General features: G+C 43.2%; 2 protein-coding genes across 5 annotated transcripts in view; one reads left to right on the plus strand and one right to left on the minus strand.

The window, feature by feature from the left end:
• The window catches only part of DKK3 (dickkopf WNT signaling pathway inhibitor 3), a 44,407-nt gene extending 38,089 nt beyond the window's left edge, over positions 1 to 6,318 (plus strand). The window contains exons 5-8 of the mRNA XM_046017874.1: positions 2,482 to 2,574; positions 3,763 to 3,907; positions 4,901 to 5,057; positions 5,949 to 6,318. Of these exons, the coding sequence (XP_045873830.1) occupies positions 2,482 to 2,574; positions 3,763 to 3,907; positions 4,901 to 5,057; positions 5,949 to 6,168 (615 nt within the window). The 3' untranslated portion in view covers positions 6,169 to 6,318. The remainder of the gene's footprint in view (positions 1 to 2,481; positions 2,575 to 3,762; positions 3,908 to 4,900; positions 5,058 to 5,948) is intronic.
• Positions 6,319 to 12,722: 6,404 nt separating this feature from the next.
• The window catches only part of USP47 (ubiquitin specific peptidase 47), a 111,182-nt gene continuing 96,863 nt past the window's right edge, over positions 12,723 to 27,041 (minus strand). For all 4 annotated transcript variants that reach the window (XM_046014459.1, XM_046014458.1, XM_046014457.1 and 1 more), the window contains 9 exons: positions 25,769 to 26,546; positions 21,098 to 21,273; positions 20,663 to 20,743; positions 18,762 to 18,877; positions 18,286 to 18,404; positions 16,147 to 16,277; positions 14,342 to 14,389; positions 14,117 to 14,247; positions 12,723 to 13,295 (listed from right to left, as the gene is read on the minus strand). In XM_046014459.1, the coding sequence (XP_045870415.1) occupies positions 13,121 to 13,295; positions 14,117 to 14,247; positions 14,342 to 14,389; positions 16,147 to 16,277; positions 18,286 to 18,404; positions 18,762 to 18,877; positions 20,663 to 20,743; positions 21,098 to 21,273; positions 25,769 to 26,546 (1,755 nt within the window). In that variant the 3' untranslated portion in view covers positions 12,723 to 13,120. The remainder of the gene's footprint in view (positions 13,296 to 14,116; positions 14,248 to 14,341; positions 14,390 to 16,146; positions 16,278 to 18,285; positions 18,405 to 18,761; positions 18,878 to 20,662; positions 20,744 to 21,097; positions 21,274 to 25,768; positions 26,547 to 27,041) is intronic.

The following is a 27,041-nucleotide window of genomic DNA, read 5'->3' on the forward strand; positions in this document are numbered from 1 at the left end:
TGTAAGGAACTACTTCATTCTTTTTCATGTCTGCCCATGGCATTTCCCTGGGAAGTGACCATGTATATACATTTAATCTGTTCCCTCTTGCTGGGCCTTCGCACAATTTCTGGATTACAGTAAAGCAACAATATAGCCTTAAACATATCTGTACTCTGATATCTGCCCATCTGGACAAGTGTCACCTGGAAGGGAAATGACGGGGTCAAAGGAGATACAAATTTTAAATTTTGGGGTAGATACTGATGACTTGCCTACAAAAACATCTTGTTCAGTTTTAATTACCCCCAAAGCATGTGGCAATGCCTCTTTCCTCAAGACCCTATCGATACTGGATATTAGTGTCCTCGTGCTGCTACAACAAGCTACCATGAATTTAGTGGCTTTAAAACAACACAAATTGGTCATCCTACAGTTCTGGAGGTCAGAAGTCCAACGCGGGTCTTCGCTGGGCTGAAATCTGAAATGAGAGCGTCAGTAGACTGCGAACTTCCTAAAGGCTCCAGGAGATATTGTTCCTTAACCCGTGGCCCCTCCCACCTTCAAAACCGACAAAGTCTGAGGGCATCTGGGTGGCTCAGTTAGTTGAGCCTCCAACTCTTGGTTTCAGCTCAGGTCATGATCTCGGAGTTGTGAGGGTGAGCCCCACGGCTGGCTCTGTGGTCAGCGAGGAGTCTGCTCGAGATCCTCTCGTCCTTGCCCTCTGCCCTCCCCCCACTCCTGTGCACACATGCATGTCTCAAATAAATAAGTCTTAAAAAAAAAACAACAAAAAAAACAGTGAAACCAGGAGTCTGACACTGCCTCTTCTGCACCCCCTCCCAATTTCAGAGCCTCTTGCAGTTACAATGGGCTCACCTGGACAACTAGGATTCTCTCCTTATCAGGGCAGCTGACTAGCATCCTGACTCCCACCTGTGACCTGAATTTCCCCCTACCTTGTAGCCTGATGCATCCACGGGGTCCGGGAGTCGGATGTGGACATTCTGGGGGTGGAGCACTTCTCTGCCCACTCCAGATGATATTAAACTTTTTTACTGGTGTCCTCTCTACATGAAAACAGGGTATCCTGCTCTTTTAAGTTGCATTTTGTCAATTATTTGTGAGGTTAAACATCTTTTTCTGTGTGAAGAGGCGGAATGGTTTCTATTATCCTAAGTTGTCTGTTCAAGTCTTTTGTCTCCTTTTCTCTTAGATTGCCTTTTTGTTGTTGTTGTTTTCAGCTGAGTTATAAATTCTTGAGGGCAAGGACTTCTTCATATTCATGTTTACATCCGAGTGCTTCAAGATATGGCCAGATTCACAGAAACTGCTCAGTGCCCGCTGGCCTTCCCTCCGTCCCTTCCACCCCATGCTCTTGCTTTTCTGCTTTGGAAGAAGTGTCTGGACCTGGATTCTCCCAGCTGAACTGACTGACTTGAGTGTGTCCAGAGGGCATGATGGTCTTGTGGCTTACTTACTGCGCCGTGGACTTCTCAAGCCATGATGGGCTCTGGAGTCAGACTGAGGGTGCCTCCCTCTGCCCCTGGCTGAGCATTTTCAGGTGGCTGGTATGGGAATAAGACAAGCATTAACCCCTCCTTTTGAGAGGAAGGGGCCCTCTCGCTGAGCTGCCCCACCTTGCCGTGTTGAGGCCATGACAAGACCCACCACCAGTGACCCGTGGAGCAGCCCCAGGGCAGGGGGCCGCGGGGGGTGCGTGGGATCTGTCTCATGACTCTGCTCAATAGGCTGCAGGGAGAGATTACTTCCCCTGCCGCTGACCTAGAAATGGAGGCTCAGAGAGGCTAAGGGGCCCCCCAACATGGTATGGCTAGTTTGGGGTATGGGGACTCTTCCCTACACAAGGCCTTCCCGTGGCCTCCCTCTCTTTCCCATTTCTTCAGCCTGATGGGCACCTGGGCCGCAGCGCCCATGCCAGCCGCACCCCTCCCTCCCCCCTGTCCAAGCCAGCAGCTGCCTTTGCCTGGCAGACCCAGACCCGGACCTGGACTCGGTGGAGAGGGGGCCCCAGGGAGCCCTCTACAGCCCTTTCCTTCCTGGTCAGCAGCCTGGGCTCCCGCTCCTCCTGGGTAGCCGTCCAGGGGCTGCAACTCATTAGCGTTTCTGAACTCCATCTGCTCTGCTTGGAGACTGGCCCCGCGTCTCTGCGTTCCCCGCCCTGGATGTGTGTGTGTGTGTGTGTGTGTGTGTGTGGTGGCCAGGGGGGCGCTGCACACAGATGCCATTGTGTGAACTGGGGCGGCAGCCCAGAGGGCAGAGGCCAGGGCGAGCTGTGTGGGCGAGGGCCCCGCCTGGCCCGGAGGGTGCGGAAGCTGAGCAGCGGGAGCCAGCTGGGCTCTGGAGTGAGGGGAGTCTGGAGCCCCTCTGGAGGCCCCAGAGGCTGTGGGGCCTGGGGTGAAGGGGGGTCTTTGCCCTTCCAGGGCACTGTGGGCTCAGCTCCACTGCCCACGGATGACGCCGCTCCCTCCCTCTCCTCAGGAGTGCATCATTGACGAGGACTGCGGGCCCACCAGGTACTGCCAGTTCGCCAGCTTCGAGTACACCTGCCAGCCCTGCCGGGACCCGCAGACAGTGAGTGTGCCCAGAGGCCTCTGCGGCTGCAGCACAGGGGCTCTTGGGGCTGGGCTGCGTCCCAGAGAAGAGGACCTGGGGGAGAAGGCCAGCAGCCCCATGGTTCTCAGTTGGGCCTCCAGAAGACTTCGGTGGGACCCTTAACCTTGTCCATGCTGGGAAGGGCCTCTCCATGGTGCGCAATGGGGCCAACTCCCAGAGGGACTAGGAAGCCATCTGCAGACCCACTGACACCCTCCCTTGCCGCATGGTCCCTAACTTCATGGCCTGCCTCATGGATGATGGAGGGAGAGAGGGAAGGCAGAGCCCCATCCCTGTCCCTTTCCCTGGGATAGACCCTTCCCCAGAGATACAGCCCACGACCCTACTGCAGTCCCCACTCCCACCCTCCAGATCTTTCGCTCTGCCCAGAGAAGGCAGAAAGCAGGCTAGGAAGAAGCCAGATCCCTAATAGACATTTCACAGGGAAGCACGAAGCCAGGGAAGCGGAAACTCCCTCCACCCAACAGATGTTTTGGACAAAGCCATAAGGGCCCATCAACTTCTCTTGTCCTTTTTCATGAAGAAGACAGGAACACAGCATGATCAGTGTGGAAAACAGGGCTTCTCCCTCCCCTGTCCGGGGCCACCTGTGATTAGGCAGCTGCCGTTGTCCCTCGTGCCTGCCATGTCTGAGCGCCACCACGGGGCTGCTGTGCAATGCCCAGCGGAGGCACCTTGGCCCCCCACCCCCCACCCACAAGGCTTCCACACTTGGGCCTTGAGTTAGCTCCCAAATCCGGCTGCTGCCTGCATCTGTGAGCCGGGAGCCACCTTCCATCCTGACCGAGGGAGCTAATAGAAAGGAGACAAGGCACCAGTCTGGGAGGGAGTCTGCAGGACACACTGCGTCCTGCGCAAAATTGCAAGTTGTATAGGAAGACCCAGGTGTACAGGGTCCCCCTCAGGGGCTTTTTTCCCGTGTTCTGACCGCTCCTATCTCCCATCTCTACCTCCGCGACTTCCACTAAGAGCCCCGCAAACCAAGCCCTCAGTTGCCCCCATGCCACCCCAGTGTGATGGGAGCATGTGCTTCACCCCCTGCCACCCCTTGTGGCATCTTCAGGCTTTTGGGGCTCAGAGCGGGCGCAGGCTGGGGTCTCTCCGGTACAGGAGCCGGCCTACTAGTGTCTGCCCACCTCTCTGCAGCTCTGTACTCGGGACAGTGAGTGCTGTGGAGACCAGCTGTGCGTCTGGGGTCACTGCACCAAAACAGCCACCAAAGGGGGCAACGGGACCATCTGTGACAACCAGAGGGACTGCCAGCCCGGACTGTGCTGTGCCTTCCAGAGAGGTGGGTGGGCTCTCCGCTGGGTGTGGGGCAAGCCCTGTCCCAGGCTTCACCATGCCAGGCTTCCTGGGGCCCCATCCATGCCAAACACAGCTTTTCAGGGTCCCACCTCTTGGGCGGGCCCCCAGATGCCCACTCAGTGTGTCCTGGTCCTAGAACGTCTGCCTGAGGCAGGCCCCCACCTGCAGTGGACTATCATGTCTCTCTCTCTGTCCCCTGTTGACATCTAGAAAATTTAAACTTCCTTCTGGATGCATGAGCCCAGGGCAGGAGGAACACCCCCAAAGGGTGGGAGTTGAACCACCCCTCTCCACCCTCCAGCTCATGTCCCAGCCCTTGAAGGTAGCACCTGGCCCCGTCCTCTTTCCCAAGCATGGGCCCCTTCTATTCCCATTTGGTTCTCATGGCCGCTCCTAGGGGAGCTTGCTCAGGCACTCTCCCCTCCTGCCGTGTTTCTGAAAACCTCTCTCTCAGCTGCCTCCCCAGCTCAGCCTCTGCCAGCCCCAGCCCACCTGGTCCCTGCTGTCCCAGCCATTTTCCCCAAAGCCAGCTCTCCGTGGGGCTCCTCTGGCAGCTGGGGTCGCTCTGTTCTGTCTCATCGGTGAGACTCCTCAGTCTGCCTTGCAAGGCCTTGGCCAGCTGCAGCCTATCTGTCCGCCGTCTCTTTCCAGCTCCCAGCCTTTCCCACCACGCCCAATCCCAGGCCTTTATTGGCGTGGGTCCCAGCCCGAGTGCCTTTCTTATACTCTCAATTTCTCCAGACCTTTGGCCTTAAAATCCAGCATAAGTCTGCGTCCCCATGCGGTCCTCCCTCACTGGCCCAGCCCTCTGGAGCCCGTCCTGCCATTGTTTCTTCCCATCCCACCTCTTCAGTTTTAATCTCCGCCTTGTGGTTGTGGGTGGAAGGTCGGGGCTGCCCCCCATTTCTCCGCTCCTTTCCATGGTGCCTCCCTGCTCGATGCTGGGCACGCAGGGATGACTCTGCCCTGGTCCCAGGTCTGCTGTTTCCTGTGTGCACACCCCTGCCTGTGGAGGGTGAGCTGTGCCATGACCCCGCCAGCCGGCTTCTGGACCTCATCACCTGGGAGTTAGAGCCTGACGGAGCTTTGGACCGATGCCCATGTGCCAGCGGCCTTCTCTGCCAGCCCCACAGGTGAGGCCCTGCCTGCCCTCCCTGTCGGAGGTCAAGAGCAGACCAGGGGCCACCTAGTGGGATCTCAGGAGCCGAGGGGTGATGGGGGTTTAGTTTCCCACAGATTTAAGTGGCGGTGTCCTTGGGCCACCCAGGTGGAGAGTCTCCCAGCAGTCCCATCTGTCCGTCTGGGGCTCATGAGAAGCTGTGGCTGGGGGTACAGATCTGGAGCTTGTCGGCATGACGGTTGAAGCCTTATGAGTAGGTGACCCAGGGACGGGGTATAGAGGCAGAAGAGTTGGGGGCTGAGGCGGGAGCCCAGGCCCTTCACAGTGAAGGACAAACAGAGGAAGAGCTGGCAGAGGTGAGTGAGGAGGGAAACCAGGAGAGTGGGCCCCCCGAATGGGGCACAGCTCATAGTGTTCTAGCTGCTGAGAGACCATGAAGCATCTAGGTGTGGCCTCCCTGTCAGCACTACTCTCCCCCTCCCCCCAGGATCTGGGGTGGCTGGGCAGCCAAGAGGACTCCCCTGGCCCTGCCTCACAAGGCCTGCGGCTCCCCCACAGGAGCAGCAGATCCGGCAGGCGGGCCGGTGGCTGAGAGGGGCTATGCGCTGCCCTAAGCCCTCGGGCCCCGCAGTGCCCAGGGCCTGCCCCCGAGAGTCTCTGGGACAGGCCTCTGCGGGAGGTCGGGGGAGCCGCCCCTCGGAAAGTGACCCTCCCTCAGCAGTCTTTGTGAGACGTGGACAAGGAGGGAAGACCCCGTTGAGGCGTTAGAGGAGGTGCGAAGGCGAGCTCAGAGCCAGGGCCCTGTTTTCCGGCACGGGTCCCCCCCCCCCCGAGAACCCCCCCAACGTCGAGAGCCCCGCATCAGCTCTCCCCACAGCTGAGCCGAGTCCCCGTGTTGCCCCAGCCACAGCCTGGTGTACGTGTGCCAGCCGGCCTTCCCAGGGAGCCACGCCGACGCCGGAGACAGCCTGGTGCCCAGAGAGGCCCCCGACGAGTACCAGGACGGCAGCTTCATTGAAGAGGTGCGCCAGGAGCTGGAGAACCTGGAGAGGAGCCTGTCCGTGGAGATGGCGCTCGGGGAGCCCGGGGCTGCCTCTGAGCTGCTGGAAGGAGAGGAGATTTAGACGGAGGCCTGCTCCGCGCGCGGGTAGACAAGCGATAGAAATAGCTAATTTATTTCCCCAGCTGTGTCCTCTAGGTGTGGGCTTACTGGGCTTTTTTCCATGGGCTCTTCCCAGTACATTTTCCCTCTGGCTTAAAATGAGGAGCTGTGCATTTGTCCAGCCCCCTGGACTGTGCGCTGTCCATCACAGTCCCGGTGCCTGGGGACCACGGGGGTGTGTGGGAGGGCGGGGGGCTGCTGCACTGGTCCAGAGTACGGGCCACTCGGCCTCTGCCGGCTGGCACCTGCCACATTTCCTTTTTTCTACATCACCTTGAGAATTGGAGGAAGGGAGGGGGCGGAAAAATGATGCGGATGTCCCCGTGATGGGTTTTGGGGAAATGTGGACTCTCATACATGTGGAGGAGAGGGCCCTGCTTTGCCAACATAAACCTGGTGAAATGTAACAAAGGAATTTTCCATGTACTTCTTCCCATGGGCACAGGCAAGCTGTGCCTTCCGCTGCTGCGGGTGACGTTTTCTGCTCACTCCGTGTCACGTGCGTCCCTGTCCTGTCAGCAGTGTTCCTCGGCTTCTGCCTCTGTGCCAGGGTAGCAGTTTCAGACCCTTCACCACAGTCTGGCGGGAAGGGTGGCAGTCTCCCCATTTGTCGGCATCTTGGCATCTCAGGGACATCAGGTTGCTTGCCCGAGTCACACAGCTGGTGGAGACCAGAGCAGGATTGCTCCCAGGTGTGGGTTCATGTGCATGCTTCCCCTGTCCCTCCTTGCCAGCCCAATGCCACCTAAAGTACCCTCTAAAAGGAGGATGGATGGGAATTTTTTTTTTTTGAGGCATATCTGGAATTAAGGTCAATCTAGCTCACTGTTAAGATTAAACTTGTACTGTTAGACATAGCATTCTCCCTGGTGTGGGGGTGGTCATTAATTCCAGTGGAGAAACGAATGGTATTGACATTGTCCCCCTATGGCAGTTATGTTAGTGACTTGGAAAGTACATGATTGGTACAGAATATATACGTTAACTTGCCAGAAACAGTACTTAAGTAATTGTAGGGCCAGGATTATAAATGAAATTTGCAAAATCACTTAACAGCAACTGAAGACCGTTATCAACCACATGGAGAGAATCGAACAAAGCAAGGCTCTATGAAATATGGTTGTAATATCCAAGCTGAGAGCACTGGACTGTATGCTATTCTGTAAATGATATTTTCAGGTGCCATGGACTGTTTCCATCATGTATTCATCCAGAGTTATTAAATTTTAAAATTGCACATGATTGTATAAGCATGCTTTCTTTGAGTTTTAAATTATGTATAAACACCTATGTTGCATTTAAAAATCAAGCATAAATCACTTAAACTACTCCTTTGTAGTTTCTTGGATGTCTTTTTTCCTTTTGACTTCAAGTAAATAAAAAAACACTTTTAACCAGAAAAAATTAAATGGAAATGAACCGCATTGTTTAAAAAAAAAAAACAAAACAAAAAACCTCTGCCACATAAGTGAATTTTCCAGACAAGTGAAGCATACCTGTTTTAGCACCAAAATATTTTAGAAATGCTAACCATTTTTGTCAGGGATTAGTGTTAAGAGTGTGAATACTTCAGTGTCTTCTGAAAGAGTGAATGGAATGTATAGGACTCATTTAAAAAAAAAAAAAAGATTTATTTGAGAGAGAAAGACCATGAGTAGGGGGAGAGGCAGAGGGAGAAGCAGACTTCCCATTGAGCAGGGAGCCTGATGCAGGGCTTGATGCCAAGCCCCTGGGATCCTGACCTGAGCTAAAGGCAGACGCTTAACAACTGAGCCACCCAGGCGCCCCTGACTCTATTCAAGTGCGGTTCTGGACTGTCACACAGATCTTTAGGGCCTGTAATAATAAAAACTACTCTATATTAAGGTCAGCTGGGTGGCAGGCGCCAGAATAGGCAGTCTACTTATATTACCTCATTTAATCTTCATTGAATTTAGGAGTATTTTCTTCATTTAATAGATGAAAAAAATGGAAGCTCAAAAATATGAGGTGATAAGGCACCTGGGTGGCTCAGTCACTAAGTGTTTGCCTTTGGCTCAGGTCACGATCCCAGGACCCTAGGACCCCTGCATTGGGCTCCCTACTCAGCGGGAAGCCTGCTTCTCCCTCTCCCACTCCCTGTTTGTGTTCCCCTCTCACTGTCTCTGTCAAATAAAATCTAATATATATATATATATATATATATATATATATATATATATATATATATAAAAGAGGATAGAGCTAAAAGTCCAACAAAAACAGTATCTAGTATAGTCTACTCAGGATATACTGGTAATTTTAAGATCAAATACAGAGCTGTTCTCTATTCAACGTCAAAGTCATCACGACCATTCTGTATCCTTATTACTCAGCAAGTATTTACTCAGAACCACGTACTGTGATAGGCTCTGGGGGTGCCACGGAGATCCAGATAGGGCCCCTACCCTGAATGCATCACCGCAGCCTCCCGAGAGAGGCACATTGAACTCAGCACCCACAGACCAGTCAGCCCGGTGTCAGAATGGTGTTATGGGAGCCTCAGAGGAGCATGTGGTTTGGGAGAGCTGGTATGGGGATCGGCTCTCACAGCTCACAGGAGTTTATGAGGTAGTCAGAAGGAATAGGAAAGGGCATTCAGAGCCAGGGGCAAGAGGGAAGGAGGCAGGCAAGAAAAAGGGATGGTATAGAGAGGAAACAGAGTAATTCAGAGGCTGGAAGGTAAGGTAAATTTGAACAGGTGTTTGGAGGAGAGGCTTAAAATGGTTTCGTTCCACAAAAATTTTAGAGTTCCTACTGTATGTCAGGCCCTACCTATTAGGTGCCAGGAGACAGTGTACATGAGAGAAAACTTGGTCCCTCCCACCGGAGTTCGTGGGCAGGTACATCCTGCTCCAGCCCGCTTCCAGTGGGAAACTGAATCAGCCCCACACAGCTGCAGTCCCTCCAGAAACAGAACCCTTGCATAGTCCTATCTCAACAAGTTGGTACTCCTTAAACGGGTTACTCAAGCATTATAAGAGAAGTTGAACACTAAGTATGCCCTCTGTACTGGGGAAAGAGGCAGACTGGGAGCAAAGAGAGGGAGCATGGTCCCCACTTCTGAGGCAAGGCTATAGGGTCCACTAATAATTCTTGGTTTGGTGAGTTCTCCAGCTCTAACCAGTCAGAAGACCTACTTCTCCAGTGCAGAGCAACTGGTAAGGGGAGGTAGAGTCGGTGCTGGCATGGGGAAGGGGCAGAGCCTTCCTCCCCGATGCTTTTTTGCCCTCCTAGCTTGGCCACTCTGATCGCTGCATTCTTTTCTGAATGGTCACACGTTTTCACGCACTCTTGATTTTCTGAAGACACTGTATGTAACCAAGTGGTCCTATAGCACCCTCCTTCCCCACAGGAACAACACTGAGGATACTCAATGTACGCCTGGTCTTGACTGGCCACTAGCTTTATCTGGGCCCTGAACTGCTTTGCAAACCTGACGAAAATATTTTCTAGCCCCTCAGAAAACTATATGTCAAGCACAGTTTTGCTTTTTTAAAAGACTTGAATTGCCTTATAAGGCTTCTGACGACTAGTGACCAAAATATTGACTTGTTTTTCAAAAATTAAACAGAATTTAGATGCAATAGTTTTTATTTAACATATAAAAAAAATTGCTACTTAAGATTATCCCCCTCTTGGGCGCCTGGGTTAAAGTTTCTGCCTTCAGCTCAGGTCATGATCCCAGGGCCCTGGGATTGAGCCCCGAAGGGAGGGAGCCCTCGGAAGGGGGACTTCTTCCCTTCCCCTCTCTCTGCCTGCCTCTTTACCTACTTGTGATCTGTCAAATAAATAAAATAAAAATCTTAAAAAAAATTATCCCCTATTCCATATACTTAAGACTATAATTTGTAAGTCACAAGTGCGAAGGAGTTGGGTCTTGATGCTAAACAAAGGGACAAAATTCAGAGGGAGAACTTTCCCAACTGGAAAGCAAATACTAGCGAATGAACCAGAATAAACGATTTTATTGTATTCCATGCATTCACAGGTCACTTCCAGATTTAAAAAATGCTCTGATTCTGTGCACCCATTTAGCTTAGACCACGCTCTAAGTTTTTGCTCTGTCCCTCTCCCCGGGCCTAGACAGGACACAACACCCTTCCTAACAGTGCAGCCTGGCAACGATTTTCTAGCTGTGGCATAGGTTCGCAGCCTCCCTCCCACTGCCCTCATCTTCTCAGAATCTCTAAGTAATTTCCATGCATTCTGAAAGAGACCATCGAATACTCTAGTGTAGGGCTCCTTCCCTACTTTTATCTCACTGTGATTATTAGCCCTTCGTTATACTTCCTTAGTTTGGCAAGTGGACTTACAGCCAGCAAGCTTCTGCACAGACCAGCTAGACACAGCGTGGCCCTAAAAGCACAAGGTTTTCTTTCTTTGACCAGAACATACCCCTCACCTTCAGCACCTGCCTGATAGGTAGGTATTTGGTTCTCACCTGGTGTGCCTGGCTGACACAAACCCATCTCTCCCGCGGTAGAAGCTCTTCAAAACCTTGGCGTGACCTGTGAGGAACAGGGTCACAATGTATTGCATGTGGTTTGTGTCACTGGCTCCACACAGTCTGTGCTCTGCCTCTTGGCTGATGGGTCCTCCTGGGATTCTCTGAATTTGAGGGAGGTGGGCACACGTTAATTTCCCTCACATAAATTACCATTTCCATCACCACAAATCGAGTTTGAAAAGTTCACCACCCCTTTGCTGAAATTGAATGTGCAACACTGTTCTCACTCCATCAGGCACTGAAAAGCAGGAAGCTTTAAATTTTTCTTTACCCTTGGCATTTGTAGTCTGCCTGCAATTAGAGGCAGCAACCACAAACACAAAAAGCAGGGCAGAAGGCACAGACCGAGAAGCAGGTGTGAGAATTTTACCATTTCCCACACTTAAAGGAACACGAAACCAAACCAAACCCAAAGCCCATTTTGTTAACAATCAGCCTCTTCTTCACAGAGAGTGGGTCCTTAAGGGCAGAAACTGCATTTATTAACCCCTATATTCCCAGGAAGTAGGCCTGTATTAGAGCCAAAGGGCTGTCGTGTTACAGCAGAAAATCCAAGTGATCTGAAAGACAACGCACCACAAATCCTTCCAAGTTTTTCCCTGGAGAACACCAACTCCACTAACGCGAACTTGGAACGTACTTCAGTGAAATTTAGCAGAATGCTACACGGTTTACATGGAATAAAAATCAGCCAGAAAAATATCTTAGGAAAGATCCCCCCCCCAACCCCGTGGATTTCAAGAAACTTTAAAGGTATTATGGAATTCTCAATTACTATATTCAAACTACAGAGCCAGCATCTGCTAATACTATTTTCTATCTTTCTTAAAAGGAAATAAGGTAAAAATGTGATTTTGAAATATTGACAGGATCCTCCAAAGTTAAATACTAACGTCTTTTCATCTTTGACAGCTTTCCTGTAAAGGGACCTTACAGAAATGAGATTATTCAGTACATGTTACAAAATGTTAAAGAAAACAAGTCTATTCTTAATCCAGATTCTTCATCCACAAAAGTTTAATGACTAAAATAACACAACAGAATGAACAAATGTTTTATTGGCATGTTCATTGTTGTAAACAGCATCTGGCATGAAAAAGTTTTACCAAAACCTTTTTATTGATTTTTATAAATTAGATGGCATTTTCAAAAATTATGTAGAATTGTGTTCATTGAAGTCATATTTAGCAAAGCAAAAACTTGCCAATTCGAATAGACTTTGCAATGAAATCATGTTGACTGCATCAGCCTGTGCCATGACCTGACTTACTAGCAAGTTTTTTCAACACGATGTTAAGACACTTCTGCAAAGTTAAAACTACATGTAACTACAAATCAACTCCAAAAATTAAAGTGGGACTTACAAGGGTTCTAGAAGATTCAAGCTTGAAGTAAATCTTCAAAAATAAATGTATAAAGAAAAAAAACCCAAAAAAACTGAAGCCATTGAACAGAAAAACCTCATTAACAAGGGCAAATACAATCGTATGGGACCCAGCACTGAGGAACCTCACTGAGGATTACATTTACATAGACTGCTATTCTCCTCAATGTACACAAATGTACATCATGAATGATATGTGAAAAGAATAACCATGGGAAGTAGCTGAACTGCAATTATGGTAACTCAATAGGATCAATTTTATTTACATGCTGAATTAACGAGTGAGACGTATTCTCTACATCCATAACTTAAGTACAATCAATTATAATTACAATATTGCAGCAATTTGAGCTGCTACCTGCTGGGAGCGGTCTACGGGAAACGTTTTGATGTTCCAGAATAATGTTCTTAATACTTTGCAAAAAATGAAATGAAATAAAAACACAACTTCACAATTCTCTTTACTGGGTTATGGCTGGTTCTAAGAATTTCTTTCTTCAGCTCCTGTTTTTGCTGCTTTCAAAGGTCAACACACGTTGCATTTACTTCCGAATTGTCAATGAGGTAATGTGTGTATCAGTGAAATAAACAGAAAATTCATTCATTCATGGCCTTTGCACAGCTTTTATTATGAAGCTATGAGCATCCTGTTTGAGGCTAGTTTTACTAGCGGCTATGTGCACATTTGTCCGCAATAAAAGAAGTGTACTCATTCCCCTTCCCCCTTTTCTAGTAGCAGGTTTTGCTTTTTTTTTTTGTTTTTATTCTTTTGCACATCCCTTTTCACTTTACAGTACTTTTGACTATAGTGCACAACATGATTCCAAGTCAAAACAGTGGCCCATTGGGCACTGAGCTTCTGATTGGTGAAGGGCAGTCCAATCAGTGCTGGTGTCACTGGGTTACCCCTAACCATGTCCGGCCATAATGGCACTACACAGTAGCAGTGAACCATCTAATTAAAACCAAAAATCCCCCAGGGAAAATGCTACACTAGCAGAGTCAGTCTTGAGTCAGATCTTTATTTGGTGCTCCATCCAGATATATTTTTAGTGCTTTCTCTTTCCGAGGTGAGTACGTTACACGATGTCCCGTCTTCTGGAGTCGACTGCTTTCTTTTTTCATCAGTTCATTTCTTTGCTCATCTGTTAACTCCATTAATTCTTCTGTTTTATCCCTGTTTAAAATATTAATTACGTATTAGGTCAGTACAGCCATCTGCCTTTATTGATTTATGCTTGAATGTTATAATGATCCTTGGTGAGAAAATGAAATCTGATGGTCACTGGTAAAGTTAAGTCATCTCATACTAAGATGTCCTGGATTTCAAACATGTTTACTAACACAGCACTCACTTCTAAAAACGGCACAGAATAACTTCCATGCTACTGCTAATGTAATAACAGCTATCACTTATTGAATATTTATGTTAACATGTACTATGCCAATTTTTTTTAAATGCAATAGTTCTAGTTCTCATACTGTTCTGCAAGGCTGACATCATTGTCACCATTTTACAGAGGAGGAGCTAGGTAAGTAACAAAGCCTAATCTGAACTCCTAGCTGCCTCAGGCTCCAATGGCTATTCTTTTTCCTCTGTATCTGCATTGGCTCCTACAATAGCCACTTGCTACATGTCCCGACCAATTGCTTGAGACCTACTGAAAGTGTAACATGCACTATTTTTAAGACTTAACTATAAGAAAAAGAACATAAAACATCTCACAAATGACTTTTTATATTGATTGCATGTAATGATAACATTTTGGACACAGTGGGTTAAAATATTTTATTAAAGTTAATTTCACCAGTTTCTTTTTACTTTTTTAAGTGTGGTTGCTGGAAAAATTCAAAATGTAATGTGTGGCTCTCATATTAACTACTGATGAGGGCCACTCTATGTCATAAACACAGTAAAGGTATTTACGGAAAACAAGATACTATGCACAACAAAAAAATGTTACATCACTGGGAATAACAAATACATTGTAAATGTACCTATAAAATATGACTGCACCATCATCGCAGATATAAAGAGGCCAGACATTCAGGGTAGAAACTTTAGGATTCCAGTCCAAATCCTGATGAATATCAAGGACAGAAATATCACAGGGAAAAGTTCCTCTACCCTAGGGAAAAAAAAATGAATGAATGAATAAATCATGCCATTAGCCATGTTTATTGAGCACCAGTACCCAAATGCAAACATTCTTAGCGCCTTACCTTGGCAAATTCAATATCTTCCAAAGGAATTCCACTGATTTCAGAAAGCTGTAGAAGGGAATACTTTATGAGTTCATTTAAAAAAATAAATTTGCTAAAATAAGTCATCAACCATTTAACCCACAAAGAAACAGCTTGATTTTTTTCCCAAGACGTAATGTTTAATATAAAATATTAGAAAAAGAAGCAGAAAGAGGAGTTGTCTCCCTTCCACCTTGCAAATGCCATGTCCCAGAAATACAAATTTAATATATTCCTTCCAGATCCTTTCCTATGCATATATAAACTACATCACATATTTCTGAAATACATAAAATTATATTTATGAAAAATCTCTACAGAATAATTTTATAAGACTATAAGAATAGGATACAGAGTAACCTCATTCTCTTCATTAGCTTAATATACTATTTTATTCCCTCCCAATGGACATCAAGTCTGTTTTTAATTTTTCCCAGTTACAAAGCTATACTATATACCTTCATGAATATCTTTGCATATTTTTAAAATTTAATTTTATCTTTTCAGTGTTCCAAGATTATATTCTTGCATACTTCTGCAATTATTTGAGATTGAATTCTTAGATGTGGAACTGCACATCTGAAATGTTGATAATGCCAAACTGAAACCTGAAAAAATTATACCAGCTGAACTACTTATCAAAGTTATATATTGCCTATTTTTCCTAAACCTTGATGAATCTAGGTATTTTTGATGTTCTAAATTTTCACCACTTTAAGAGGTAAAGAATGCTATTACTGTTTTAACTTGTATTCTTCTTCAACAAATTGCCTAATGAAGTTCTTTGCCTATCTTAGATTGTTCATCTTTTTCTTATTAATGTGGCGGGCTCCTTACAAATACGGACCATCTCGTTTCATATCTGTTTTAAATATTTTTCCCCTTTCTTGTTTTTTATCTTTGTTTATGGGTTCTTTAAAAAAAATTGGGGAGGGAGGGGCCTGGGTGGCTCAGTGGGTTAAGCCTCTGCCTTCGGCTTGGGTCATGATCTCAGGGTCCTGGGACTGAGCCCCACATCAGGCTCTCTGCTCGGCAGGAAGCCTGCTTCCTCCTCTCTCTCTTTGCCTGCCTCTCTGCCTACTTGTGATCTCTGTCAAATAAATAAATTTTAAAAAATTAAAAAAAAAACCTGGGAGGAGGCTGTGTGTGGAAGGCTTATGCTTTTATATGATCTATCTTTTCTTTTTTAGTTTCTGGTATTATGCTTACAAATATCTTTCCCTTTCCAGGATATAAAAATATTTCCAATATTTTCATCTAATACATTTATCATTTTATTTTACTTTTATATAAATTTAATATATTTAGTATTTTTGTGTTTGGTGTGAATTATGGAAATAAAATTTTTTTCTCAGGATGCTAACTGTCCTAGTACTGCTTATGAATAATTCACCCAATCCTGAGAGCCACAGAATTCCACCTTTAAAATGAATAATGCAAAAGAGGACTTCATCTGGATTCTTCTTTCAGTTCCACATCATTTGGCTTTTTAAAATATACACAGCAATTTAGTCTAGTAACTTCTAACTAATCCTAATTACTTAGGACAAACTTGATCTAAGTAACTAAAAGTGAGGATCCACTTCTGGATGGCCAAAAGCCAGTGTAATTTTTCAATGTACCAGAAGCCTAAAGAAATAAGGTGAGTGTGTGACAAGGTGTCACAAGGTACAAAAGAGACAAAGAAAGAAAGGCTGCCACGTTAGTATCTCGCACTCACTTCCTAGGCCTCTCTTAAGCAACACAGAAAAACACGTTAGTTAATTTGTTTAAAAGGAACCTACCTTCTCTCGCAGCTCATCAACACTACTGCTTTCCAACACAACCTCCTGGAAGGGATCCAACTTCATTTCCGAAGGTCTCCACCTTCTTGACAGAACTGCAAGCTGTGACATGGATTTCATCTTCTCCACTCCTATGAAGATACAAGATTATGTCATCTTTCTCTTTTCTCTAGAGGTTCATACTTGGACTTTTTCTGTATTGCCTGACTACACAAAAAGATGTACTTAAGTGTTATGCTCAGTGGACATAAAAGAACCGAGAATAAAGTACTTCCTCTCTTCCCTTCAGTCTTTGAGGAGAATTCCTTACTCTTTTGCAAGCTTTCCTTCCACCAGGTCTCTGAATTCTCCCTCCTGAGTCCTGCTGGACACTGCTCTACCAACGAATCTCTTCTCCGGGTTGCCAATCTTTGCCTCTGTGTTGGCTACTACCCCCACAAATCACCTTCACTTTATGTTCTTTCTTCCCTCAGGCTATCATTAATCCCACTTTTCATCTATTCAAAACACTGATTCTTCAAAACCCAGCTCAATTGTCTCCTTTCTCTGGTGTACACAAGAGGAAACTACTGATTTGGTCCTTAGCATCTATGATTTTGGAATTATAGGTGTGCAGTTCTGGTTCTCTTACAGACTATGCATCTGGAGGACGATCACTGGTTCTTGAATTCATTTTTGTAGCAACAGACATTAGCAGTGTCTGGCTATTTACACGTCAATAAATGTTTCTTAGATTTAATCACATGGTTTATTTCTTCCTCAACTATTTTGATACTAAAATAAATACTGAAATGATACTGATACAGGCACCCACCATCCAGTAAGATCTCACAGTGAATCCATCTCAAGCTTTCCAAACAAGGGGAACTTCTATGTCCTTCATGATCTCTTCTTGGCCTATCCAGACCAAGTGACTATTCTCTAAGGCTCCAGATGCTCAGAGAAGGACTCACAGTCTGGAGCACCTGCCTACACAGCATGGTAGACAGTATCCTAGTTGTTCCTTATCTCTCCCATTAACTTGTCAAGTAATCACAGCTTTAACAACTGAAATTTCAAACAAACTGGACCCAAAATATCCTGAAATAGGTGAGGTGTTAGTATTACTGAACCGCCTGAAAACTATCACAATCTTATATGTTAATGTTAATTTCTATGGAGGAAAAAAACAGAAAATCAAAGTCTTTCTAGGCAATAGCAGTCACCAAAGAACATAAGTAGCTGTTGCCTTGATATGATCTCCCCAAAGTCAACTTTTCTCCCATTATCTCCTCCAGAAAAACAGTACTTTAAATGTTCCAATGCTGAGCATTAAAACCAGGAGGTGTGAAAAACACAAGACCTCTTCTATGTTACTGTTATAGGTCAAAATTGTGTCTCTTCAAAGAGACATTTGAAGTCCTATACACTAGTACTTCAGATTATGAACAACTTTGGAGATAGAGTTGTTATAGTGGTAATCAAGTTAAAATGAGGTCATTAGGGTAGGCCCTTATCCAGCATGACCAGTGTCCTTCTAATATGGGGAAATTTGGAAACGACACACAAGCTCACAGGGAGGACATCATGCATGTGCAAATGAAAGCACAGATCAGGAGATGCATTTACAAGCCAACAAACACCAAAGACTGCCAACCAACCACGAGAAGCTAGGAGAGGGACATGGAACAAGTTTTCCCTCACAGCTCTCAGAAGGAACCAACCCTGCTGACACCTTGATCTCAGACCTCCAGCCTCCAGAACTGTTAAACAATAAATTTCTATTGTTTAAACCATCCTGTCTCTGGTACTTTGTTATGGTAGCTTAGGAAACTAATACAGTTATTGTTCTCAAAATCTCTGATCAATTATCAATACTACACCCTCAACATAATAAGCCATAATGAAAAGACTAAATAATAAACCCAAGTAAGAAATGTTAGAAGAATTTTCTGTAAAAAGTACTAAAAATGCAACTTTGTAAGTTCCCTGTAAAGAGAAATTAATATTCTCAAAATTAAAGAAAATAAATATTTAAAAGGTAAGTGGAATACAGACTAGAAACAGAAGAAAACATGGTATGTGATAAAAAAAATATAGGCTTCTATTAGTTCCAGAGCATTTCTAACTGATATTTCCCCAGAAAAATGTGGATAATACCATCAAGAACTTCAAGGAAAACCTCCCAGTTGCTGGAGATATTAATATCTTCTTCATAAATATGGTAATCCAAAAAGACAGTGCCAGGATTCTTCCATGTTTTTTTCCTTAGACGGAATCTACAAATGTGATAAGACATTTTAAACTACTGTATTTTGAGATTCTTAAAAAAATGACATGAATCTGATATCAAGGAAAAATGAACTATGTTTAAATATAAAAGTCAAGTAGTTCTTCATTAAAATCTGGGAAAAATATAATGATATGTTCCTCAAACTTCAAATTTAGGGTCTACAGAGGATGTTCAAAGAAATTCTAATAGTTTTGTTTAGTTCTATTAAAAATTAATCTGTACTATTAAAATTCTGGATAGTACAGGAATTTTTAATTCTAGTTTTAGAAAATTATACCACTCCATATCAACTGACCACATAGTCTTCCTTCCAATTGTTGATGACACTGTAATTTTACTTTACCTGTCAATACTGAGCTCTAAACCACACTGCTCCCTGAGTTGAGGAATTAATTCCTCTTTTGATTGCCGCACAGTCATTCCTTTAGCAAACACAGCATCTAGCAGAAACTTGCATGGCTAGGAATATAAACATCATCAGAGAACTGAATTACACATTCAAATAGGAATATACGAGACATTTTGTTTGCACTTTATTGTGTGACAATTACAGGCCCCAGTTTAGCAATCTATCCTCCTAGGTTCAAATCTTGCCATCAGTACTTACTAACTCTGCTATCTTGAGCAAGTTTACTTAACATTTCTGTGCCTCCATTTTTTCATCTGCACACTGGGGACAGTGTCTCCCTCACAGAGTCATTATGAAGATTAAATGATAGTCCTATTTCTCTTCTTATAACAAAATAATCACAATTTTGAAAGTAGAAAGAATCACTTTTATGGACTAAAATGAGGGAAATGCATAGTAATTTTCCAAATACATTTACTCCTTGTCTCAGAAGGGACACTGTCTCTGCAAACTCCGAACTTGGAAGAAACATTCACACAGAAGAGATATGATAGATGCTCAATAAAATGTCTGTTGAACAAACGAAGGCATTTTAGGAAGAGTTTATCCCCTTCCAGTAGTCGCTCTTTATCCATGGTTTCCCGTTCTGCCTCTCCAGTTACTTGTAGCCAAATGGGGTCTGGAAGCAAATGTTCCTCCTCCTGACAGATCGTCAGAAGGCCCCTAACAGCCTAATGCTACACTGTAATAGTCACAATGCCTACGTCATGCACCATCACTGCACCTCACCACACAGGCATTTTATCATTTCGTATCACCACAAGAAGGGAAAACACAGCACAGTAAGATATTTTGAGAGACCACATTCACATACCTTTTATAACAGCATACTGTTAAAACTGTACTATTTAATTATTGGTAATTGTTAATCTCTTACTGTGCCTAATTTGTAAATTAAACTTTATCAACGTGTGTATGTCTAGGTAAAAGCATAGTGTATGTAGGGTGTGGTACTATCTGGGGTTTCAGGCATCCACAGAGTGACGGACCTTGGAACACATTCCCTGTGGATGGGGAGGGAAGGCCACTATTACGTTTGTTGTTTGGTTTTCACACTTATCTAGGTCCTCCGTAAGATGTTATAAACATCCTGTAAACAGGGATTTTTGCCTCTTTCTTCAGGGTATTTGCCATAGCTTGGCATCTGTTGTATGACCTTGGGTAAACTGCATAATTTCTTTGTACCTAAGTTTCTTTATCTATAAAATGGGAATAATCAATACTGCTCATATCACAGCTAATTGGTGAGGATTAAAGAAATTAATATCTGCGAGCATATGGTAAATGCTGCTAGGTCAAAGCTTGCTAAATACTAAAACAACACTCTGAACCAAAGTCCTGTACGAGGGCTCCACAGATCAACTGCTGTCCTGTACTTCGTGATCCTGCACTACATGATTATTTGTAGAAAACAAGCACAAACAAATCCCCTTTTAAAAGCAGGAAATTTTTGCTTCACTCCAGCATTTGTAATAACTTTAAAGCAGAGGGATGGCAAAAAAACCAAAAAACAAACAAAAACAAACAAACAAACAAACAAAACGCCCGAGAGCCACTTCATCTGCTATCTATGTTTATAAATAAAATTTTACTGGGACATAGCTAGTCCCACTGGTTTATGTATTGTCTGTATCTGCTTTTGTACTACAGTGGCAGGAATGAGTAGCTGCTACAGAGGGGGTATGGCCTGCACAACTGAAATATTTTCTGGAAATAGCGTGCTGTCCTCTGCTTTAAAGAGATAAAAAGAAATGACTTGTCATAAAATCTCTGCATTGTATGTTTTCGTTAAATACCAAAAGTGATCTTACATTGCTCTGAAGGGTACTACTTACCTCTTGCTCATTGACCAGAAGCTGGTACACTTTAACTCTGTATTCTCCTTTTTTAAGTGCTCTCCCCAGTCTAATTGTAATCTATAAAGTAGAACATTTTTTAGATGTATTATCTCAGCAGAATAAGCAACCCATTCTCCCCACATTGTTTAGTTTGGTCTTCAACAATTCTCTAGATTATGGACTCTTTGAGAACAGGTATATCTTTTACCTCTGATTCCCAGCACCTAGAATAGTAACTGACACACAGTTAACATTTAACAAATGTTTTTTAGATGAATGAAGAAAAACGACAACAACAGAAACAACCACTGAACATAAAAATAAAATGACCCTTTAGGGTTATCCATTTCACCTTACTTGGAAATAGGGCAAGATGTTCTCAAATCTATCATTTAAAACAGACTCTAATTATTCAAAATTATTTTAATCAACCTTATTGTCATCTGAAAATGATGAAAGTGTTTCATTCAGTCGGACGCTCTCAAACTCTTGATTGCTGGCATACACTCGAAAGACCTTGAAGTGAGAGGACAAAACTCCAACAAAGGGCTCTAAATGTTGTTTGAAAGCGGCCAGAGTAATTCTTTTATCAACATGCACCATCAACCCTAAGTACAGAAAAACCAAAACAAAACAGAAACAAAAATGTAAAAGAAACCTCTTAGAATATAAATAAAACAGATCATATGCTTTTTATTTTACTGTAAGCAGGAAAAAGTACCCCCTTTTAGTTATTTGACTTTTAGCTCATACACAACATTGAATGGACAAAAAACATGGACACTGAGCATATGATAGATAGAATCCAACAGCTTTGAATGTTCAGAGATATTTCAGTTCTTATTTATTTATTTAGGCTGCTGAATTCCAAACCAAGCTTCCAGGAAGTTTTCAATTACATAACATCTCTAGTTCTACACAGTAATAATGTGGCTCTGGCTGGGCTCCACACCTCTTTTCTTCTCCTTCCTAATTAGCTCTGTGACGTCTGGGAGCAAGCCCCCAGCCTCCATACATCCACTTCTTCATTTAAACAATGGAGAGAACAGCACCTACCTCATGGGAATGCAGTGGGAATTCAAAGAGGTCATAGGTTTATCATGCTCTTAGCACAGTGCCAGTTATCTAGTAATTGCTTCAGAAATTGTTAGTAAATCTAGTTTTGGGATTTCTACTAGAATAAAAATGTCAAGACTAGCATATGAAGATGTCTGTTTATCATGTGGTTGGACTGTAACAGGAAGAGTATCTAAATGGATCAGAAACTTCCACTTCTTCCAAATTTCCATAAAAGCTCTCTTGGCAATGTAGTAAGATTATTTTTGGTGAGCTTTATTTTTTTCCTAATGCTTATTACTCTTTTGTCCTTTATAAGCCACTCATCAGCATACTTCTGGAATATTTCTATTTACTCTGGTCTTCATATTAAAAGAGCAACAACTTCACTCATTTTTCTCTGTCTCTTACAATAGGTAGTACAGAATACACAAGCTACATGCTGCCGTGGGGCCCTTAGAGCCATAAACTTTAAGCCTCTCTCTAGGGTAGGCTTTGGTTTTCTATGAAATTTACAACACTAGTCAAGGATGAGACCCTAAAACACGCCTAGCTAATGTTCTCAGGTCATCCCAACTTTTGGGTCGATGCACTTTTGAGTGTACTTTTTTGAATAAATTAATGCTCATTTACTGTTTTCCTGGTTATAAGATTCAGATCCACTATAGAAAAGGTGGCAAGTATGAATGATAATAGAAACACAGTGATGAACTTTCTTGTTATATACACCTTTTCAGGCAGCATTTAATTTTTTTAAAATGTTCATTTCTAAACTTTAAGGAGTGCCCCTGAGTGTTAATAATCCAGCTTTTGGCACATAAGCCTCTATTTATACTACCCAGCAGGTGCAACATTTCTTAAGAAGCGTGTAATGAAAAAATTAGTTGATTAGAAATCAGAAACCAATGAGTAGATTTCAGCTTTGCTACTGTTGCCTAATAAACGGCTATCAGTAAGTCATCTAATGTCTCTGAGCCTCAGTTTTCTCATGGGATCATTACACCAGTCTTATTGCTATTATGACAAATGTAGCAAATTCTAAATCATTGCTCAAATAAGCAGCTACTACTGCCATTTCGGTTTCTGTGATAACTTGTAGTAATGTATCACAGGAAGACACAAGTGTTCGCTGGTTACTGATATAGTCCAATATGGTGATTAGGGCCAAGTGGTTCTGTAGTGAAACAGCCTGGCCTGAATGAATTCCTGCCTCCTCCTACATCAGATTTGTGACTCTGATTTAACTTCTCTGTACTTCAGTTACCTCTATTATAAAATGGAGACAAGAGTCTTTATAACCTCATGTGTTTTGGGGTCAGTATATGTAAAATGCTTAACACAGCCCTGGCCAAAATTGATGGCTTTGCCGATTGGCTATAATTATAATTTAGAGATTACCATCATACCATTTTTCCCATTTACCTCTTCAAACGGAAGAGTTCAGTCTCTTCACAGTGCAACCTCAAAATAGCTTTAAGGTTTTTCTTTTTCTTTATGTATTTCTTGAATGAGGCGGTAACCAAAATTGTACAAAGAACTTTTCAGTGCAAATGCAGTGCCATTTTTATGACTTTGAACTCCCTGTCTATACCTCAATGCCTGCAGACTGCAACTAGGTCACGGTGGAACAGGATTTTCCGAGAAAGGTTTATAATTACTCCCTGAAACAATTCCTGGATTACAACAGATTAAGTGGGTTTCAGTTATTACCTAAATCAATTGCCTATACTACACACAGAATGTTATTCTTCAGGTATCAAGTTCTCCCTTTGTCTATTATGCCCTGCCATTTCATCCCTCTGCAGAATCCGTATTATATTCATTATCCACGTTACCCAGACACCCACGTTCACATCACTGAGGAACTGTGATGAACTAGCCTTACTTAGTACAGACTCCTGAAACACCTGGCTGCTGGCTAACATCCCCACTCTTCTTCTTCTATACCAGTTTCTATGGTTTTCACTTTTTCTTTTCAAAGACAAACAAGCCTTCTGCATGGCTTCTGAAAGGTGAAATAAACCATAGGAAATGGGTTCTCTTGATCATGTTTACTATTTCAATAAATGCCAGCAAATTAGTCCACTGCAAATTTCCAAAAAGGTGGAATGAGACTCCTCAGACTGTAATTCTAAGTATTACCATTAAATTCTTAAGATTGAGACTCTCATGCAGTCAAATATCCAGCACATCATTATAAAACAAACCACTTAAAAGACATTTCTAACCTTTTCCTAAAGAGGAGCTACTTCACATTTTTCCAGTACCCTAGAAGGGTTGAGGGTGGTAAGAAACCAAGTAACAGTAGCTACTAGCTATTCTTCCTTTACCACGATGTGAGGAAAGTAAGGGGCAGTGGTAATAGTTATGAGGCAGAGGAATGCATACGAGGCTTATAGTCAGAATACATGAGTTTGATCCCAGCAATGAGACCCACTAGCTGTGTGACCTCTGGCAAATTATTTTAGCCAGTCTGAGCCAGCTTCTTCATCAGTGAAAGTATCTAACAACATCAATTTCACAAAGTTGTAGAGAACTAAATGAAATAAAGTAAGTTAGTGAGCCGTATGAAGTAAAAACTCCACAGGACGTTAAAGCATTAGTACAGAGTTTCTGTCTCCAATATGGCTCACCAACCCATAGTTTCCCACTTGAGTTTCTGCAAGATATGTATATGGATGTCACATGGCTTTGCTATTATTTGGAACTAGTTAAAAACACAGATTTATGTATTTTTACAACTAATTTTATAATTTCTACTTTTAAAAGACTAAATTTTGAGACTATCAGCATCACAGCACTTAACTTTCATACTGTTTTTTTTGCGTCTTCTCCCACCAGATGAGACATAAGGCTTTATCTTTGTCATCCCTATTTCTAAAATTTACATAGGGACTGGCATCTTCAACGGATCCAGGAATATTAATTGGGTGGGTGGGTCAACAGATGGATAAAGAGTGGGACTCCGCTCCCACTGTCACAGAGGTAATGGAGCAAAGGTATTCAATTCAGACTTAAATTCTAGTAATGGTTCTGCTACTTACTAGCTATACATGTACTTTTGGGCAAGTCATTCATCCTCTATGAGCTTCAGTTTTCTTATCAGTCAAATGAGAATATCAATATTTGCTTTATTAATCTCAGACAAGCTTCAAGTGAGAACAAGTATTTTGAGAACTAAAATATAAAAATATAAGGGGTTATATTAATGTTTGAATTGTTAAAGACTGATGCAAAGAATTTAGCTTTTTTGAGCTATCCCTTATAATAAACCTAAAGAAAAATTCTGTATATTGAACCTGGTTGTCCTGCTAATTCTCTGGTTGTTTTTAGTCTGATGTTTTATAAAAGTTGTTTCATTTCAATGCTCGTGTGTTTTTGTTGTTGTTGCCTCTCCCAAAGCCCAAACTGACAGATCTCTTTAATCTTTTTGTGATTATACAATTGAGAATTTCTAGTTTATACTCTGCCTAGAACTTACTTCATAGTATCAACTTTTTTTCCCCCAAAGTATCAACTTTAAAAAAAAAGCCCCTTTCCCTTTCCTGACTTTCCCAGTTAATTACAGACTATTTAGGGGGTGTTGGAAGGGAGTTATCTGCATTGCGGGATAAAGAAAAGAGAGAGAATGCACAAATAAAAAATTTTCCTGCACTATGAATCAAATTTTCTAGTGTCTGGCCCTTTTTCTTTTTGGTATATTATTTACTTTTTAAGCTATTCTTTAATTTTTACTTAGTACTTTTATCATAATTCCTTCCTTTAAAAAATTCTTAATTCTTTTCTCTTTTTCACTTTATCATCCCCAAAGCTGTGACATCACTGCTGTCACAGGTCTGATGTGTTGCAGAAGTCCAAGAACACTTGCTATTATAACTGCACCTAAAATGAAAGCAAAGGCAACAAAGGACATTTTTATAATCCAGGAAGTTACGGGTGGTCTTAGAACAAAGTACCTCTTAGCTGATTCTTTTAACTAAGAATTTAAATAAACTGAGAAAACAATTGGTGCTGTTTCAAGAAGCCTTTTTCTTTCTAAGTACATACATTTATGTCCTTCCCCAGAACCTTCGTCTGCAGCATAGGGTTCTGCTTTGAAATACATGTACTGTATTTCTCCCCTGCTCTTGCCACTCTCATCGTATTCACTATCAGTTCCAGAGTCTTCTTCTGCTGTGTCCCATGTCTCTTTTTTCCCTTCATTTGCTTTAGTTCTTCTACTACTCGTGATGCTATGAGAGTCAAGTCCATTAGCCAAAGGAATCTGAGCATTATCTGCATTGCACAAAGTGTCACTGCTATGACTGGAGCTAAGAATGTCACTGTCCACTGAACTTGTACTCCTGTCATTATTCACATCTGAGTCTGACCGTTCTTCAGACTGAAAATTTTCAGGATCAGAAGTCTGAATGTGCTGTTCAAGCTCTCTATTGTCCACTGATGCTGAAGAGTCCCTCTCATTGAGAGGTGATTCTATGTTTTCAAAGTCACTTGTCTCAGTACTTTTGCTGCTGTCCCCATTATCTCCATCTTGCTGCTGCTGTAGTGACAAGCTTTTGAGTTTTTCAGTGCTTTCTTCTAGAATAGCTTCCACAGACTTTAGGCTCCCCACAGGTCCTTTAACTCTTTCACAGTCATCTTCCACATTACCAGAATCGCCCCCAGCTTTCTGGCATGCTGTCCTTTTGGAATAAGACCCTGGGGACTGTTCAGGTAACAAAACAAATAATCTGATCGTATTTGCATGACGATCCAGGAGTTTCCACAAATGAGAATCTGTAAAGGCCATCTGGTAATCCAAAGTCTCAGAACTTTCAACAAACACCTAAACAGTAAGCCAAAGAGTTACGTTACATCATTAATTTTAGTGACATTCATTCTTGTTCATAATATCACCTCAATACAAGACCGTGCATAATAAACTGTAAAATTTGGGATAACATTTCTAAAGGGAATATGCACTGTTTTCAGAGACTAAATAAAATTAACATTATGTTCATATGTCTCTGCAACTAGCCACAAGACAGATGGGACACACACATGCACAGACACATACATAGGTATCTTGCTTACTGGGTTGCCCATTTTCAGAATGTTTTTGTACTCCATATCTTGCCCATTAGGAAAACAAGTTCAGCAGGAATACAGATAGAGGAACATGTATAAAGACATGTTGAGAATGCAATACCAAAATCCAGATTATAGGGGAAAAAAATCTAATGGACAAATGACTTGATTCTAGGGCAAATAACTGGCAAGGAAACAAACACAGGGGGAAGCTTTAGATTAAAATAAACTTAAGAGGTGTATCATGGACTTT

This window comes from Meles meles, chromosome 8, assembly GCF_922984935.1.
Source record: "Meles meles chromosome 8, mMelMel3.1 paternal haplotype, whole genome shotgun sequence".
Classification (NCBI taxonomy): Eukaryota; Metazoa; Chordata; class Mammalia; order Carnivora; family Mustelidae; genus Meles; species Meles meles.